Below are 20297 nucleotides of genomic sequence, written 5' to 3' on the forward strand. Positions count from 1 at the left end.
ACTTGAAGGCCAGTGGCTGGGATGTCTGTTCCTCAATCCTACAAAATCCTACAAAATCCTCCACTATGCCTGTAACCAATGGCACATTCTTTGTACTTGAAACTTTCAAGATGCATCGAGCCTCACTTGAAGGCCAGTGGCTGGGATGTCTGTTCCTCAATCCTACAAAATCCTATAAATTCTCCACTATGCATGTAACCAATGGCACATTCTTTGTACTTGAAACTTTCAAGGTGCATCAAGTCTCAAATGGCTGGACTGTCTGTTCCCTAATCCTACAAAATCCTCCAAAATCCTCCAAAATCCTCCACTATGCATGTAACCAATGGCACATTCTTTGTACTTGAAACTTTCAAGATGCATCGAGCCTCACTTGAAGGCCAGTGGCTGGGATGTCTGTTCCTCAATCCTACAAAATCCTACAAAATCCTCCACTATGCATGTAACCAATGGCACATTCTTTGTACTTGAAACTTTCAAGATGCATCGAGCCTCACATGAAGGAATAGTGACTGGACTGTCTGTTCCCCAATCCTACAAAATCCTACAAAATCCTACAAAATCCTCCAAAATCCTCCACTATGCATGAAACCAATGGCACATTCTTTGTACTTTAGAAATGTTCAAGATGCATCAAGCTTCACGTAGAGGAATGGTCGAGCTGTCTGTTCCTCAATCCTACAAAATCCTACAAAATTCTCCACTATACTTTTGAAATGTTCAAGATGCATCGAGTTTCACGTAGAGGAATAGTGGCTGAGCTGTCTGTTCCTCAATCCTACAAAATCCTCCGCCATGCATGAAGCCAATGTCAAGTTCTTTGTACATGAAAATTTCAAGGTGGATCGAGCTTCAACATAAAGGAATAATAGTTGGACTGTCTCTTCCTCAATCCTCCAAAATCCATGAAACCAATGTTACATTCCTTGTACTTGAAACTTTTAAGATGCATGGAGCCTCATAATTATAAAGAAATAGTGGGTGGGCTGTCTGTTCCTCAATCCTACAAAACCTTACCAATACCAAACAGATGGATTTTGAAAGAATCAGCAGTTGGGCTGAAATGGTTTCTGAATATCCCATTGGGTTCCTAAACAGTGATGGATTTTGAAGTATTTAGGAAGGCTTCAATGGAAATGCCTCAGCAGTTAGATCAAGCATCATAGGAAAATGTTCATTTGTTGTCCAAATAAATAATAATAACAATAAATAATAATAAGAACTATTACCGAGAATGGGTCATTTGGGAGACATTCCCATAGACTTGTGCACAAAATTTTTCAAACTTAAATGTGCCCTAACCCAATATTCCCTTGTCCTTTTTTAACGAATTTCGGTATTTTTCCTAATTAGACCATGAGCAACAAATACAACCTGATTGCGACGGTAAAATTTTGCCTCTAAAGGGGGGCTGCGCCATTAGGGAGACAGTTATGTGTCTCCCTAAAAGCCGATGTCTCCCTATTATTGAAGAAATTACGATAACGTGTCTCCCTAATGGTACATTTGTAGGAATAATGACATTTCTTAAGCCATTTGCTAAGCGGTTTGTTATGTTCCGAGCTTACCACTCCCTCTATGGCGTCGTAGAATCGCTGGATTAGTTGGACGGTTGTGCTCTTCCCACAACCGCTGCTACCCACCAACGCCACGGTCTGGCCTTGCTTGACCTCTAGGTCTATACCATTCAAAACCTAGGGGAGTAAGAAACGATGAGGGGACACATATGAATTTAAAAATCCACAATTATCCATACAATAAAATTTCTAGGGTGTTATTTTAGTATTCAAATTTAAATTTGAACTAAATATGTTCTAATGTTTCGTTTTTCGCAATTTTATTTAAAAAAATTCATACCTTGACTTCGGGCCTTGAGGGGTAAACAAAATGGACTCCCTGAAAGCTGACTTCACCGATCATGGAGTCCGGTTTCAGACCCTCCTCAGAACTGCTGTCTATGTTGGGCACCTGCATGGGAAGGGAACCAGACCGAGTGGTTATAAGCTATATAGTCCATCATTTGCAGCTATCCAAAAAGTAACTGGCGTAATTATTGTTGAAAAACATACTTGGTTGAAAGATAATAAGGGGACTAAACTCCCTGTGAAATTATTCTTTCTGGCAAGCTGTCATTTTGAAGTAATCAACGAAAGAAAGCTTTTCCAACGCTGCTTCTTAAGACGCACCGTAGGTAATTTAAATTAGTAGTTCGTTTTGTTATTCGGCGAAGCGCGCGCAAGCATTGGCACAACGCACACACACGCACGGTTGCTATAATTCGTCGGATCAGTGCGCGACATCGCGTTGCTGCAGTCGGCTCTGTGAGAACGTGTCTCGGACGCTGAATTCAGGCCCAATTCAAAACACGATTCAGCAACTTTTGATTTGAAATTGAGATCCTAGAAAGCTGTTTTTCTCGGAATATACAGCAGAAGCTGAGCTGAAACTTCATCAGGTTAGTTGTTCAGTACCCTTCTTTAGATTTTGAGCATTTTTGTTGCTTCAAACGAACAAAATGCACAAATTACAAATGATGGACTATATAAAGAGGAACTATTGTGATAAAGCACATTGCTCAAGGACATGAAAATTGAGCAATGTGAGCCAGCTGATTGACTATTTTTTGTCTTTACCTGGTCGATGATTTTCCAGATGACAGCAGCAGCCCCCCTGGCCTGGGAGATGTTGCCGATGTTCGGCCCGGCTTGCCCCAAGGAGAAGGCCCCAAACAGCACGGAGAAAAACACCTAATATCAAACAAAATATTACAACACTTTTAGAACTTTACACCTAAAAATGGAATCGGAACGAACAATGATGGAACTCTTTAGAGCTGTTAAAGGAATATACAACATTTGCTAACATCAAAAAACAAAAAAAATAAAACTACCAAATTATTATGAAATTTCCTAAATGACGACTTACAGCAAAAGTCGGCATTCGCAAAAGTCGTCACAAATTCTCGGGTCCCGAAAGTGCCGACTTTGCCGGAGTTTACTGTATTTTTTATTTTTTTAAAAAATACCTGGGAGTATTTGAACTTACCACTAGGATGTCTCCAGGGGCGAGCTCGTTGTCCAAAAATAGCTTTGTGCCGTACCTGTAAAAATATCATCCAAGAGTTCTCAATCAGTAACACAGTTTCAGACAAAAATGTCAAAACCTGATGACAAAAGAATTGCATTTGTAAAAGATTAGCAAAAATAGATTTTTAAAATTTTGTTGGGTCCTTTTCTGCAATTCTTGCATCTGTTCTTCATTTGAGCTAGACCTGGCTTGAAGCAAAGATTCAAATTTTCGGGGAAAAACCATCCAAATCGCCAGAATAGTTTGCATACTTTTATTAAACACAACACAAGGATGACACTCACGTAATACTAAGATAACACTACGATAACACTTGCGTTATTCTCAACTTACACTAGAATGGCATTTGAATAACACTAAGCTAACACTACATTGATACTAGAGTAACACAAGGATAACACAAACATAACACCAGTGCCTACCAGAAAGCCAAGCCGTAGGCGCCAAACATGACCATATACACCACGCCGATACCGGCAGCCTGGGCGACGTTTCTCTTAATACCTTGCGATTTGGCTTCCGTCAGCCTGTAAGAATACCTAAAGAAAGAGAAAATCAAAATCCAAATATTCAAAAATGCCACCACCGTTTCTAAAGTATGATTTTTTCCCAGCAAAAATGTCAACCGAACAGCGCCCTCTATCGGCTAGGAGCAAAAGGGCCAATAAGGGAAGAGCAAGAAGGCCAACCTGTCGACTTCTTTTGCCTGGCCGCCGAAGGCCACCACAGTTCGGATGGAAGACAGAACTTCTTCCGCGATGGCTCCAGCCTTGGCGTAGCACTGGAGTTCCTTCTGCGAGAGAGTTTGCAGAATCTAGATGAATCGGGAAAAAAAAAAAAAAAGACAAGATAATCAAAATGAGATTATTGGAAAGTTTCAAGTCTTTCTTTTTCAAATTAAAGATTGAGATCGAGCAATGACCTGGAACGAATTTCACCGAGCTGATAAGCAGAAAGGAACTGAGCAAATTGTCGTGACATGCAAGACCTGTAACATAACATAACATAACATAACATACTTATCATCTCATACGGTGACCGCTTGTGCTTACTTTTGCGGCATTAGGGCGACCACTGTCTTTAGGGGGACATTTTACCGGTCGCCATAACACAAAAGTACTAGATAGCCAATGAATTTTGCACGTCGCAAATTGGCTTGATCGATTGCTCTTGGTCCAAAACGTAAAAATACCCAAATTTGTTTGGGTCGGATAAGGTATGGGTTAGATCACATTAAAGTTAAAGTAAATTAAAGTTTTGTAAATTTTGTTCACGTCTATAGAGCGGTCGCCCTAATATATATATAAATAGTTATATAATATAATAAGGGAATAAATGTGTGCTCTGGAGGTTTTTATCACTCTGTTTATTAAAGACCGCTTAGAATCTGGGTGCTGATAATTACCAGAGCCGGAGGCGAGGGTAATTATCAGCATCCAGACTCTAAGTGGTCTTAAACAGAGTGATAAATACCGACGGAGCACATATTTATTCCCATTCATAAATACCTTTTCGGTAAGAAAAAATCATATAATTCGTTCAAAACATCCCGATTTTGTTCAACAAATTCACTTTATGCTTTTTGAAACATCCCTCTTGCAAAATAATGGAGTGTTCAGCTGGCGAGTAAGATGTAAACAACCCTTTTAAGGAGATTGACACGCGGGTATCATGTTCTGCGCGATGTCGCGCAGAACGCACCTGGCGCGTTGCGTTTTGAATTTAGAACTATAAAATTCTGGCTCCCTGGTAGTGTTGCGCATGCCTACGTGAGGATTGTGAACGTTCAACCAATGAAACAGTAAAGAGGCACTGGATTTTTATCATATCATGTCTTTATCATCCGTTTAAGACCAGCCATGTGATGGGCTCTCGACCAATAGGAATGGCTAAACAGTCTGAGGTATTTATGAATATAATATAATAATATATTAATAACCTTGATTATATTAATAACTTGAAAATAACCTTAGCCTCCCTCGGCCACCCACTTCCCCGCTCAATGCTGTTATTTCCAGCTGATGGAGCACCCACCACGCAATGAGAGACAACATTGAACGGGAACAGGGGGGGGGGGGGGGCAGCAAGATTTGGCCAGGATTGTAGCTTCACTGAGCAAATCTCCTTTCTGCTAAGCGGAATTCTGATTGGTCCTCTTACTTTGGTCATGAGGAAGGTACTGAGGACGACCAACGGCGAGATGGCCAGGATGACTAGTGTCAGCTTCCAACTCTTGACGAAGCCCAAGGCGATCCCCCCTACGAAGACAGTCAGCATGTACAGGGACTGGCCCACCTTGTCCCCAATCCCGTTTTTGATCTTCTCCACGTCGCTACAAATCCAAACCAAAGTTTTTGAAAAATTAGAACTTTCATACTGTTTCTTCTGGTCCTGGAAGGCTAGCCTAGTACCTACTAACATGGTGTTTATACAGTGCTTTATACCTAAGGTTTCAAAGCGCTTTACAATTATTATCCCAGTTCATCAGGAATGAGACCATATTTTTGCAGCAAGCTCAAGATCGGCGCAATTTGGTCTCTACCCTTTTGTACCCATTTGTACCCGTTTGTACTCCTGGGTGGAGAGAGGCAATTGTAGAAAAGTGCCTTGCCCAACAACACAAGCAGGGTTTCGAACCCTCGAATAACAGCACGTGAGTCAAACACCGTAACCATTGGCGACCCACATGTGGTGTATGTGGTATCTATTAGACTGTGAATTAGACTGGTTACCTGTCTCACTGACTGACTGTCACCTGTGACTAAGGCTGCATCCGAATCAACTGCCTAGAGCTAGGTCTAGGTCTGTGCCCATTGAAAATACGCAGGGACACGCTGACAATAGACGTAGCCGTAGCTCTGGAAGCCCGTTTCGGACACGGCCTTACAGTGCTTTGGGACCAGCTGTGCGAGGCTTGCTCGTCGTGTAGAATCTATACCACACACACCACATGCGCATTAGTCTGGCGCCGCCTGTTTATATTCATGATACTCGTGTAGTAATAAGTCAAGTCTCCATGCGAGGGTGTGAAAGTGGATTTGCGCGAGACATGATAATATTGATGATCGGCGATGTGCTTACTCGGACAGTCGCGTGTTCAGCTCTCCGCTCTCGTGGGTGTCAAACCAGCCGATCTCCTGACGGAGGATGGCCTGAAAGAACCGCTGACGTATCTTGAACATTTGGCGCGCGGCCGTGGTGTTCCACAGGGAGTGGGCAAAGTAGGCCACTACCATCACGGCCACGCCCAGAATGGCGTAGATGACGCAGAATCTGACGATTTCGGATATGAAGCTGTAAAAGAGACAAAAGTGCATTTCAAGATGGCAGAAAGGTAAATACACGACATTTTAAAAAGTGTTGGGAAATATAAGCTTGTAATGCCTATTTTTTAATACGTACATCGTAAGTTTGTACATTTTGAGTGGCCTGTAATAAAATGTCTAAACAACTTACAAGCCCACAAGGTATTATCCCGAATTTCGCCGGGACTGGCCGCAAGCACCTAAAAAAATTATCAATGTTGTCAAAATGTCCGACATGTTCGCTAACAACTTTTTGACACTGTTTTCGGCTCAGCGTTTTTGTGCGCATGTGTAAAAATGTTCCTGGTTATCAATTTGACGTCACAAACATGTTTCTGGTCGCGGTCGCGTAAACACGCCCCAGGTTTCCTACCCAAGGATTACTGTAGGAACCAAGTTGAAAATAAAGTAACCGCTGGGGACGAAGACTTAAGGAAATCTAAGCGAACCTCACGGCCAGTATACTCAAGCTAATGTGAGCATGGGAGGCATACTCGGAATTTCTTGGGTCGCAGCGCCAACATTCCCAAGATTAGATTTGATTCCTCACGACAGCAAAACAGGATCCGTTAGAGGAGCGTGACCTAAAAAAAAATCCAGTCTGGGACCCAGACTACCCCACCCTCTTTGCTATGGTACTCACGCATCTCGAAGCTGCTCGGGGGTGGCGGTGGAATTTGTGCCGCCCAAATCCACCGAGCCGATCAGAGTGTCGGTGATGTCGCCGAAGTACAGCAGGAGAAGGGGGAAGGACATGCCTTGTGCGATGGAGAACAACACAGCCAGCAGCGTAATGAGAATATCCAACGCGTTGGCAAAACGGTACTGATGATAATAACCAGAGAAACGAACAAAAACGGTAGTAGGAATAACGGTCGTAATTGGGTTAGTATTTGTTTTAAATTGTTATTTTGATCATTGTGTAGGAAACTTTCCTTGACATATTTGTTTGTTTGATACTTCAAAGGCCAAAAAAAAAAAAAATCTGCTTCCGGTTACTTGACCTACCCTAATATTATGGCCGCGACCCTAAAAAATTTAGCGGTGATGAAAACAACAAAACACTCTTGTCTGTGTACATGTATGTATTTTCCATGAATTTATTTCGAGGTTGTACCGCTCGTACGGGGAATGATAGCGCAGCGCGTTTCCCCGACATTTCCTGCCGTTACACGAGGTCACACAGAGTGCATCACACAGAGCGTTGTGCATATTGGTGTGCACGACCTGAATACTCCATTATTTTTAAGAATTATCGACCGTAAATATTTTTGACATTATTTAAGGCAAGTTTTTATCACTTTTTGTGGTCATTTTTGTATAGCTTTCGTAGTGCAAATGGAAATAGTTCAGGCTGAAATTTGCAAAATCAAACCCCATTCAATCAGCACAAAAAAAATTTGCCCCCCCCCAAAAAAATTCAAACCTACCTACATGTACCCTATTTTTGAAAGGCATGTAATCGGAAGCAGAACTTTTTTGGGGGGGGGGGGCCTAACCTTCCCAAATCCTCCAAAATCCTCTTTGCAAACATGAAGGATTTTGCAGGATTGAGGCTAATTGGCAAAAATGTATGGCTGATTTTGGAGGATGCACTGTGTCAATGTCTTAGGCCGGACCTTACGGTATATAGTTTATGCTCAGCCAGGCATACATGTAAATCAAGGCCTAGATAATACTTGAAATCCTCCACACTGCTCTAGGATGTCACTGGCTCTGCCTCACCATATTGACAGTGATTGCTGGAAGATTTTGCAGGATTGAGGCAGTGGCCACCCCTCCAAGGACCACATTCAAGAAAACACGAATGATTTTGGATGATGTAAGCTTTATGCAATTTTTACATGGAGACAGCCGGAGGATTTTGCAGGATTGAGGTTGCATCCTAGCAAAAATACCTTGGGAATTAGGGTTATACAGAAAACATTGAGGATTGTTTAAAACAGAAATTGAAGTTTTAATTAGGCCAGCAAAGATTACTTGGCTATTTGAATAATTGACCGTTGTACCAACGTTTTCAGTTTACATTTTTTCGGTCGTGGTAACTTAAAAGTATGTCGGGAAAATAAAGAATCCCTTTGGAAAGGGACACAACACAGGTCACAAAATTCTCAATCAACAACAACAACGAAGAAACTCACCAAGCTGATGACGCTAACTGGTTCGACTTCCTCCTTCTTTTCTTTCTTGTCATCTTTGTCGTCTTCTTGGCTGCCCTTGCGCTTGGATGGCTCGCCGTTCTGCAGGACCTCCCCGTTCTTCTTTGGTGCGGGCCCACCCTTGCCATTGCTCACGATGGCAACCTCGACCGTTTCATCGTAGGGTGGGGGTGGTGTGTCGGGATGGCCGCTATTATTTGCGGCATGGGTTTCGGGCTCTTCCACTGCCATATCTTGCTGATCAGCAGCTGAAGAATCAAGACCAAAAAACTAACATTAGAAAATAGTAATAAATAATACTATTAGTGGGTATTTATAAAGTGCATGTATCCATCATTATTACCCCTGCTCATTGGGCCCATGAAACATTCCAAATACCATCTCAGCTCCCTTGGGCCTGGGGGAGTTTACAGCTCAATACTGCCTGTTAGGCGCAAGGAAGCTAAATCAACTACAATAACCAACTCTGCCCTCACAGGTACCCATTTACTCCTGGGTGGAGAGAAGCAATCGAGTGACAAAGGGCCTTGCCCAAGAGCACACGCACCATGACCCCAGGCTGGACTCGAACCCACAACCTGCGGAATTACCTGCAGACCACAAATCCGATGCCCTTAACCACAGCACTCCAAACTACACACACAAAAAGTTGACATTGTGGACATTTTCTCACCAACCCTATTCAGTGCAGTTGGAAATGCAGGTTAAATTACACGAAAGAAGAAAACAAAATTGACAAAGTGAACAAGTGCAGTTGATTTTGAGCTGTTGCAGAATACAATACAAATTCTGTTCGACAAAAATAATGTGCACAGTGAGAAAATGTGCAGTTTATGACCTTATTTCATCCTCTGAAAATTCCCTATTCGAGCGATCTCTAAAGTTTCTTCATCTTAACATTTTGCTTTTTTTTTCGGAAATGTACTGCTTACTAGGGACACTTTAAAGTTGCTTACTTTATGGAGACTGCAGACCTAGAAATTGGACTTAACACCTAATTTGGCTTAAGTTTTAGGTCGGACAAATTCTCCCAAAGTCTTTTTTTTTTTTTTTTTTTTAAACAACACAACAAAACGAAGAAAACATAAACGATAAGATCTTCACACTGGTTATTTGCAATAAATATATGCCCAAGATCAATTTTTTTTTTCAAATTTAGATTTCCCATAGAAAACAATCTGTTGGAGTTTTTTTTTTTGGGGGGGGGGGGTTTAAAAGGAGTGGGGATAAATTTCGAGCTACAGCGCCAAATTCTAGGTCAGTTGAAGGCTAAAACACCTTGCCCTTGGCATGAAAAAGTTCCCAATTTCTATGGATTTCTCCTGGGTTCGTTCATGCATGTGAACCAAGGATTTGTATGTTGAAAAGATGTATTGTTGACGACTAATAATACCATGCGTGTATATATGTGTACAGGGTTACTGGCCCAAAATATGTGGTTAGGTTGTGCCTCCCGCTTTCAAATGACTACGATATAACAGTCGGTGGCTTTTAAACATAACGAATGTTAAATATTACAGGGTGTCCCAGAAAAACCAACCTTCAAAACGTCCTTTATTTCGCAGCTTTTAAAAACAAACACTGTAAATATCATTACATATTTGGAGAGTATAGTTCATTGGCTTTTCAACAACGAAAAAATCTTTCCAATCGGGTTGATGTTTATTGAGTTATGGCCAATTAAAAAAAAGTGTCGATTTTTTTTCATTTTGTCCACGGTCTTAATTGTCATCATCTATTAGAAATGTAATGCATGTGGAGTGAGGTTAGTTTTGCTTTCTTTAATTTTTCAATCTTTCTTTCTTTATTTGGATTTTTTTAATTTTGCATTTTTTTGCAACAATGGTCATTTCTTCTTTTGGAAGAAATGGTAGACCTGAACAGGACGGATTGGTTAACTTCTTTAGATGTTTTCCGATACTAATTTGCTGTCTTTGCCCTCTCTACTTGGTAGCCTCTTTCACTGATGAAACTTTCGAACCGTGTTCTTATTGCGGCAGTCAAACATCAGTCACCGTTGACAAAATGTTGTTTTCAATTTTCAATAACTCAATAAGATTTCGGTTTGAGGGTTCGGTTTCAAATATATAAAAAACAATTCCAAAAATCTTGTGGTCCACATCCATTCTCTTCCTTACTGGCATGACTGGATTCAAGCTTAAAGGGAATATACAACATTTGCAAACATCGAAAAATAAAACTACCAAGTTTTTGCGAAATACCTTAATAGGATGTTGGTAAATGACAGTCTAAAGCATCCTGTAAAATTATGGCACCTGGTATACTGTCATTTTCAAGAAAAGTGGTATTTTTGTATCAATTTCCAACGCTGATCGGCCGATCAGCGTTGGAAACAACTGGCTTTTTTTTTCAAATACTGGCCCCAATTGACCATCGCACTTGTTTGCAATCGATTACAAACCTATGAACGGGTACGAGCCAGCTAGACTGGTTCCCTGACCTTACAATTCCCCAATGTATGTAAACTGCTCTGTTTCTTCTTATATGGAGTCAGGGAACCAGACTACAGGAAAATGATCGTTTTTCTTGGTTTTTTTAGCATTTTCGAACCCAAAACCTCCAAAAAGTCAGTGTAACTATATTTGCTTTATATTTCCAACCCCCCAATCCCATCCATTTCTGAAAATTACAGCAAAAGCAAATGATGTATATTCCCTTTAAAGAATCCTGACAACTTTCAAAGATACAAAGAAATAAACAAAATGAGAGTAGTTGAACACTGAACAGTCAAATGAAACTGTAACCCATTAATACTGTGTGTCCACTTTACATGTTCACTTTCGGGGTGAATAAATATCAGGGTAACGACTGACACGTCTTGCTTGCCACAGAGTCAATTAAAATATGTCGGGTGAGGCACATGTTAATTACAATGAACAAGGATTCTGTGAGCAAATAAATTCCACGTACAAAAGGTCAGCTCAAAGTCTAGGCCCAAATTTAAACAACAATAAAAAAAACCAGCAAGGGACAGTTATTTATACAGTACATGTAAACTGTCTACTGGCCGGGCATCAATTTCGTTTTTAATCTGTTAACGCCAGGTGACTTATCTTTTAAACACAATCTGGCCATGTATATTCACAGGGTAGGGTGACAAGTAAAATCGTCAAGCATTTTCCCCCGAGTCATCTTTGGTGGATGCGTATGATACGGTACGTCAATGGTTCCCATTGGTTTTGTTCATATCATGTTTTGAACTGGAACTCGGCCACTGTATGTGGCCTAACATCTTAGCAAATATCACTCCATGACAAACCTTGGAGTGTAATCGCAAAATGGAAAGTTACGGTGAGGAGTATGGTGCAAATATTGTACAAATGGGCTCTGAAGAGTCAGTATTTATCATGTGACTTCATTTTAAAATTTGGTAGATGTATTTTTTTTTTCCGACCAATACTAATCCCGGCGGCTAGTGGTTAATAAAAAAACTGACTTTTGTTCTCAATCCCAAAAATTGTTTAAAAGTACCTTACTCAAAAACACCTCCAGGGCTACTCTTCAAGGGGCAGAATTTCACAAAAGCTAAATTAGCCAATATTTTTTTAATTTTCCCTGTCGATCAAACGTCCTCTGGCAGTCGGTCAAAAGTAATTCACACAAATGTGGCATTCGGGCTAATGCAAAATATTGCAGAGCTTGGCAAATTTTTCTGCTTACTTGACAAAAACATTTTTTTTCTTCAAGTGCTCCAGTTCCGCAAATAACAAATGAGATTGTTTTGGTTGATCTTTATCTTTGGGAAATATTTCAAGCGCATCAAACATCCTCTTATTCAGTTGATTCTCTGTTTAAACTTTGAGCTGCAGTGAGGTCCTTTTGTTGATCTCAAGTTTGTGTATGATAAATGTTTTCAATTATCAGCCCAGTGTAAACACAGCTTCGGTAGGTCGACACGGGATGGGAAACGTAACTCCCCGAAAACTTGTTTCAATAAAGTTAATCAATTATTTTTAGTTTCCTAGCAAGAAACACAACTGTTTAAAGGAATGTACAACATTTGCTCTTGCTGCAGTTTTCAGTAGTAAATAGATTTGGGGGACTACAATGTTATAAAAAATATTGTTAAACTGACTTGTTTCACGTTTTGGGCTTGAAGATGCTGGAAAAAACCAAGAAAAACATCATGTTCTTGTAGTCTGGTTCCCTGACCCCACTCAAGATGAAACGGAGCAGTTTGTCGACTTTGGGGAATTGTATAAGGTCAGAGAATCAGTCTAGCAGGCTTGTACTTTCATAATCAATTGCAAAGAAAATGCGGCAACACTAATAATGAAAAATTAAGAGCAGTTTTTGAAAAAAAGCCAATTTTCTCCAACGCTGGTCGGCCAGATATTTCGTGATAATTTGATCATTTAGTTTTTGATGTTTGCAAATGTTGTATCTTCCCTTTAATCTCAGTACAGTGCCTTAATTAATGTCTATCATAGAGCACTTCCACTGTGTCCGACTAACATTTAAAACATTTTCGCAGTCTGCATAACAGTATAATTATAAAATGGATTTTAATTATCATGATTAAACCTATCAGTTAGTTTTTACAATGATTTTTAAATGAAAAAGAAATTATCCAAGCAACTTTTTTGCTGTATAGGAGTATTCGGCTTGATAACACCATGCTGTTGGCGGTTGGCCATGCATGTACTTAAATGATATTAATTTTCTCAAAAGTCAAATCTAAAAACTGAACCGTTGAAACTTGTTAGAAATTCACTTTATTTTAATAAAATACAGAAAATATTCTTCAAAATTATGACATACACTTGTGGTGGTATTTGGATTTTTTTCATTGAGGTTGATATTTTCCGTGTAACTGCCCCATAACATTTTCAAACTTAAAAAATACATTTTTCTCCCTTTTGCTGAAGCTGGTAACTTGGGTGGTCTATGTTCCATAAGTTTGACGAACTCCTGCTGATTGTTGTATTTTTATTCACCAAAATGTACTTTTATAGGTCCCTTTTTGGAGTCCACACAGCTGCATTGTGCTAAACAATTATCTGACCGATGCTGCAAGTCGATGACCCGATTTCATCATAACGCTACTCAGTACAAATCTTGCATCATGTCATTATTATTTTTTTTCACGCTAAATTGTTAAAGTTTAAATCTAATTTCCTCCACCAGTTTATTGGATAAATTAAATTACCGGCACGAAAAGATGCTCTCTGAAGCAAGTTTATTTTGAAAGTAATGCCTCTAGAAAATGATCTCAAATTTTCGTCTCAGTTTTTGCATTCTGCAGGCATTTTAAGGTGTTTTTAACAATTCTTTCAGATCTGAATTTGATACTGTTGTTTTTTGCTAAGGTCTAGCATTTTTCTTTAAACTCTGATCGCAAAACATTTATCATTTTTGGTCTGTCATCGCTGTCGTTTAAGCCGACCCCAATTCCCAATCCGCCAAAATTCTTTCATTTTTTTCTTATCAACAATTGTTGACAAACTTTATGACAATGTATAAATTTGTACTTTGACAAATTTAACATCTGTTTCCAATAAGGGTTTTCCCACGAGAATACAGGACAGAAAAACGAAGAAATGTGTTCAGGAGTGTACTCGGTGAAAGGTTACTGTGCTGAGCAATACAGGGAATCATTTCCTTGTAAATTGCACAACTTCCCGATTTCCGCGGATCTGCTCAAATCATCAATTACATGTAGTTGTAGGACTAGGATGTACCCCACCAGGCCCCCCCCCCCCCAAGAAAAAAAGTCCACCAGAAGATTCTTCCCTTTACTAAAAAAAAATCCCACTTGTAGCTTTATACCACATTTTGAAAACAGGAAACGATTTTTCTTCCATTTTTTTTTGGCGGATTTTTTTTTCATTTGTGATACACTTACAGTAGTTACCCCCTAAGTCTTGAAACATAATTTTTCGGTTCCAGTGAATGCCAAGCAAATTTGTTAGCAGGACAATTCACTGCGAAATTCAACAGTGTTGAAATGTGTTAAACTCATAGAGCTATATTAAATTACTAGAGCGCTAACTCCTCATTCTTTCGTGCGGAGAGGCCTTGAAGCCGTCCTGGGCGCAGACATTTTGAATTCATGCGCGTGTTTGTAGAACATGGATTGAATTTTGAAAGTGTACCATACTCTAAATGCAATGCGCAAGTAGAATGTAAACGCAAACAACGTAAGCGCGTCATGACGGTTTAAAAAAAGTCACCGTCAATCATCCGCAGCAGATACGCGCATGGGCATTGCACCGTTTGTGTAGAGCAAAATGAAACGCTGATTTGCTGAACATGTGTTTCGGTTTTGGGCGTATCGACTTCGATGACGCACCGGTATGGAATACAAATGCAGATATATGCAAATAGACGTACAAAATAGGTACACAATTTCTAGTTCTCCATAGGTTTGTGTACAAACATGGATGCCCCCAGTAGGCATTACTTTGTACATGAGTTAGCGCTCTAGTAATTTAATATAGCTCTATGGTTAAACTTAAGCGAATTCACAGTTCGAACACTTGCCACAACCTCTCAAATTCGCAAATGCGTTAGGGCAACAACCAATGTCACAGTGAAGCTTAGATTGTTGACGTCACGAAATTCGCTTCGCCATCACTGTCACATGAAGTACGAAACAGTCTTTATAGTGTGTTCTTCAGTGGAAAACCCCCATAGTAAGATACGTGTAAGAATTAACTGTGGTTAAAAGTACGTGTCGATACGGGCAGTTAAATTTTATAACACAGAACAGTTACAGGTACACGTATAAGCATATTTTATGATTGTGAATACAATTTACATAAAACTGAACAAATCTAATCGAGATGTACATGTACATCATACAGAATACAACTAACAAGAGCAGAAGATGCAATTGTACATGTACATTTGAGCGTGTAAGATACAGTACATACCAGCACTTGATGAGATTTAATATCCACGCATCATGTCCATCTCAGAAATGTCATAAACAAGCCACTAGAAATTTGACTCGTAGAGATGAGGGCATTTACAATTTGCACCCCACTGTCATGGCAACAGCGATGTCAAATTTTACATAAATTTTAAGTACATGTCAAACCGCATGAGCCATGTACTTGTACAAATTTACTGTACATATGCAGTGTATGTTATGCAGTTTTTTAGTAAATTTGTGACATGTACATGTATATTTCGAATGACATGAAAAATAACATGAACTCGGTGAACATGACTCTCACATATATTTTGTTTCCAAAGTTATTCTCACAAGTAAATTTAAAAGTATGAAATTTCTGGGGACAAAACATTGAAGAAATGCTCGACCAAAATCATTCAAAGAAAAGGCAACATCATTCTTTTTTTAAGGAGAAAGAATTAAAATAAAAACATGATCCCATCAGAACTGTGTTAATAGCTTTTAAATTTTTCCAAAAGCATGTTATTAATTAACTAATACATTGTATAACATCAGTACACTGCACTTTGTATACTGAGCATGAACGTCATTCTCCACACCAGCAGGCCTACAGTGTACATGTACATGTACATGTACATGCTACATGCGGTGTAGTCCATCACAAATTAAATATAATCTAAAATGCATGCATCATTGACTATAGCTCCATGTACAAATCACTCACCAGATTCCCCAGTTTCTTTATCCATGTTTCAGACACGACTTCAAATCCCCAAGAAAATGTAAAAATTCCAGCGCAAAAACTCTGTGAATAGGTGCAGCTCCGTTCTATACCGATCGGATCGCTCAACTGTGAGATCACTGGCGTGACTTCAAATAATAAGGCTGTATACTCTTGTTCAAATATATCTGTTGACCTCCAATATTGTATTTGTGTTTGAAGGTCCGATGAGAGAGCGGGAACGTAGAGTTGTGGACATTGCACAACCACTAGTAAATTTTAGACTGCCTCTCTGATAACAAACTCGTGTAGATAAACCAGTGAACTGAGATACGTGTAATAATGACCTCATGCTTGTGCATATAATTATTTATCATGTAAGTTCACTCCCTATTGAGTATTGTCAAGCAGTGAAAGGGTCAGCTTCTGGGAAAGGCTCATGAATATGTTAATTAGCAACAGGCAGCTCCACTGGCATTACATAAGAGATATTGTGGACAGATACAGGCATGTACTATGTAAATATACCTGTGCATGCAATTGTGCTAAATCTTATGCACATGCATAGCCATGTACATGTACTGTATACACAATGTACATGTACATGTGGACCTTTAGGCCGAATAAAAGATACAATAATTTTGTCCGAAGCTCTTTCTGAAAAAAAAATGAGGGAGGTAGATTATTAATTTTCTTCTTTTTTTCCCCAAGATGACGGAAGGATTCTTTCATTTTCTCGATTCTTTGATTGGTAATACAAAATTGTGTTCAAAAGAGCTGTCACCCTTGCTCTCTGCAATTTTTTTTTGGAAACAAATTAAATGACGATATGTATATATTTGGAAAATATGTTGCACATGTATGAATTTAAAATGACACCAACAAAAAAAGGAGGGTGTCGGGAAAAAGGAAGCAGGAAGCGCACAGGAATGAGAAAGTGGTTTATTTTTTTGACTTGGCCTATAAATTCTCCAGGGATAGAAAACATTCAGACTTTTCATTAAGGTCCCCCCCCCCCCCCCCCCCACAATGTATACATTTCAGCCTGCAGATTAATTTAAGGGGATCTGATTTAAGGGGATCCAACGGTGGTCTGCCGACCACCGCTGGAAATTGATACAAAAATACCATTTTCTTGAAAATGACTTCAGCCCAGGTGCCATAATTTTACAGGATGCTTTAGACTGTCATTTACCAACATCCTATTAAGGTATTTTGTAAAAACTTGGTAGTTTTATTTTTCAATGTTTGCAAATGTTGTATATTCCCTTTAATGGTACGTATTACGTACCTGTACACGTACAGGGTGATCATATATGACAGCACTGCTCGGTTGGGGGGGGGGGGGGGAGTGAGTGAGTGAGTCAGTCAGTCAGATGGGTACAAAGATACACTAAAAGGCCCTCTGGGACCAGCAACAACCTGGGTTACTCCAAAAGGTTTTTTTTTGGAGGGGGTACAAGTACATGTATTTGTGGGTGAAACCAATGAAAGTGACCAAAATGGTGAGTAACTTTTTTAAAAAACCTTTTACGTTTTACATTTTTGTGTGTGAAATAAAAGCAACAGTATCTGTCGGTTACAAAATCTATCAACAACCAGGTCAATTGGGATTAATCCCAATTTTCTGCACGTGATGCTTTCCTGCACGTGATCCCTTTCTGAGGGGGGGGGGGGGCCCCTCAGAAAGGGATCATGTGCAGGAAAGCGAGGAATAATCGGCCGAATGGTATTGTGTTGGTTGAAAGGACTTGAATTTTTGTTGTTCCGTGGTGGGCAGGTTGCCTTTTCATCGAACAACACACAGAAACTAGGGAACACAGTGCAGACTACTGAACACTCAACCGAGGAATTTGCTGGGTGAATTGTCGCGGGATTACGGCACGACGGTTTCGGCGATCACATGCCACACGCTTTTGCACAGCTTTTGTATTTCCTTTGAAAATTCTCTCTGGGTCAGGTTCGCGACGGTATGAGTAAACAAGTGGGAGTTAGCTTCGGGATAATGCGGAAAAGGTTGTTCACTTCCACTAAAATGTGTGTTTTGACTTAAAGAGCAAAGAAAATGATTTTTTTTTTTTCAAATTAAATATTTGACAAGTGCTTATGATGGGTCATTCGAGGACAGCTTTCAATGATTTTGTATATACCATTGGCATGTCGTTTCACGCACTTTTTTGAAACAGCTTTTTGCTAAGGACAAAAAAATACTTCTGCTTCCAATTTATTGGCATTTAGAAAGGGTAGGTAGGATTTCTTTTTTTTTGCGCAAGCTATGTCCAGCACGTAACAAAGGTTTAACCCTTTAAGATATTCATGGATAAATATCAGTGTTTTTTTTAATACTATATACTACTGTACTAGGCATCTGCAAGGAGAATACCCACAAAGTTTTTTAAGTTTTTAGTATTTGTGATGATTTAATTTATTTATTTTAATTTAAGTTTTTTAAGTTGTTAGTATTTGTGATGATTACGTAATTAAAGAAAACATTGCGTTTTGCACGGGACAAAAAGGCGACCTTTTCTTGGACTTGCCCTACATAGAGCTACATAGTAGAATTGTCACCGTCTTTGTAAAACTTTAGAAGCCACATCCCAAATTAATCAACTATAATCTAAACAAGCACGAATACAACCGACACCACTGTTATTTGTTACAATGTTTCAGCACAGTCTAACGACGCACAGGTAAGGTGATGAGATGTGATGTGAGGCACACACAGGTCGGATGGTGAGATGGGTGCGATCGGTGGTTTGTGTTATCACTCGAACGCGCAAAAATTTAATTTGCGCGATCAGTCGATCCAGTGCGAAATGCCAGCTACTGAACTTCGGTTTTTGAAAACAATCCTCCACAGAAATGAATAAGAAAGAAAAAGTGCTGGAATGATGGCAGTACAGGGGCACGACCGACTGACGGCACAGCACGATCGACTGACAGCTCAGCTCGGCCGATCGTGCCCAACACGAGCAACAACCCGATGGTAGCAGTGCACACCATGGAGAAAGGAAACACAGCAAACAACACAACTGGTGAACCAACTCACCTTTCACCTCGATAGTCCGCGTCGACATAACCGCCTGAAATTCACAAGGAGGGGGTTTTCAGAAAGTAAAAACGCTTCAGAAAATGCCTGTTTTGGAGTCAGAACCTGAAGCGAATTACATGTATTTTCATTCTCTTTTCTGAACAACTACTGAGCAAAACGCTGGAGGCAATGAGATAAAAAACAACAACTGAAATGTCAGATGAGTTCAGGTCTGCACAACAAACCTTGCTGAGTCAGACGTAGAGAAATAATTAAGTACCAGATTCTAGATTTTTTCTCAGCTGATCTTTTTAGACAATGGTTAATGTTTGACAGACAATGGGCCACTGGAGCGGGCATTGAACATTAATAGCACAGTCATGGTAACGCTGTCAGCACGCTTTACGTAAAAGTCTGTACCCCATGGACGTCCTTTGATAACGAAAGCTTTTGTGTCCACCCAACTGATCAATAGAATACTATGAGCCGGTCACTAGTTATACAAGTTTCCCCTAAGACCAATGCACGCTGGTCAGACTGTTACGTAACACTGTCCAGTTATGTAAATAGCAACCTTGGTCTGGTTCTGGACTCCGTCTAGCGCCACAAGAGATTTCTGCACAGTTATATGCTGGATCATTATCAGATGTTCCCTTAATCCGGAGTGCAAACAAGGACAGCAAATAAAGAACATGGCCAGGAATTGATTATTGCTCTATGATTAATGAAATATCCTACCTCCATGGTACATCCTCCTCCATGCATCATGGAGGCAAGAACAGGAAATTAAGACACGAAAGGAAAATATTTATAATACAACCTAGATGCAATCAGTCTTGTTTTTTAGGCTAAAGTTCAAAAGTACTTATGGATATACTGTACTATTAACTAAATTACAGTAGACAGAATAAAGTTCAAAAGTACTTATGGATATACTGTACTATTAACTAAATTACAGTAGACAGAATAAAATCATGGATGATTGAAAATGTACTGATTTGGGTGGCACTCATTGATTTTGATTTTGTTGTTGGTTGATTTTGAGATGTGGGGTCCTTGCTCTATCATGTCTATAGTAGATATGGTTTGTTGGTTGGTAAATTGTTTTAGTTGT

At 39.7% G+C, this 20297-nt stretch overlaps 1 protein-coding gene across 6 annotated transcripts in view; it reads right to left on the minus strand.

Moving 5' to 3' along the window:
* Positions 1 to 20297, minus strand: part of LOC119723012 (ATP-dependent translocase ABCB1-like) — a 56056-nt gene that overhangs the window by 17560 nt on the left and 18199 nt on the right. Inside the window, exons 1-12 of one of the 6 annotated variants that reach the window (XM_038193482.1) lie at positions 19604 to 19651; positions 19202 to 19235; positions 8534 to 8799; positions 7036 to 7217; positions 6169 to 6381; positions 5248 to 5419; positions 3777 to 3901; positions 3510 to 3626; positions 3046 to 3100; positions 2634 to 2747; positions 1858 to 1968; positions 1569 to 1694 (exon numbers count right to left, since the gene is read on the minus strand). In XM_038193482.1, the coding sequence (XP_038049410.1) occupies positions 1569 to 1694; positions 1858 to 1968; positions 2634 to 2747; positions 3046 to 3100; positions 3510 to 3626; positions 3777 to 3901; positions 5248 to 5419; positions 6169 to 6381; positions 7036 to 7217; positions 8534 to 8799; positions 19202 to 19229 (1509 nt within the window). In that variant the 5' untranslated portion in view covers positions 19230 to 19235; positions 19604 to 19651. Of the gene's footprint in view, positions 1 to 1568; positions 1695 to 1857; positions 1969 to 2633; positions 2748 to 3045; positions 3101 to 3509; positions 3627 to 3776; positions 3902 to 5247; positions 5420 to 6168; positions 6382 to 7035; positions 7218 to 8533; positions 8800 to 16155; positions 16506 to 19201; positions 19574 to 19603; positions 19652 to 20297 lie in introns of those variants that run through there. The other 5 variants (XM_038193478.1, XM_038193476.1, XM_038193480.1 and 2 more) reach the window with 5 other exon arrangements.

This window comes from Patiria miniata, unplaced genomic scaffold (assembly GCF_015706575.1).
Source record: "Patiria miniata isolate m_02_andy unplaced genomic scaffold, ASM1570657v1 HiC_scaffold_16, whole genome shotgun sequence".
Classification (NCBI taxonomy): domain Eukaryota; kingdom Metazoa; phylum Echinodermata; class Asteroidea; order Valvatida; family Asterinidae; genus Patiria; species Patiria miniata.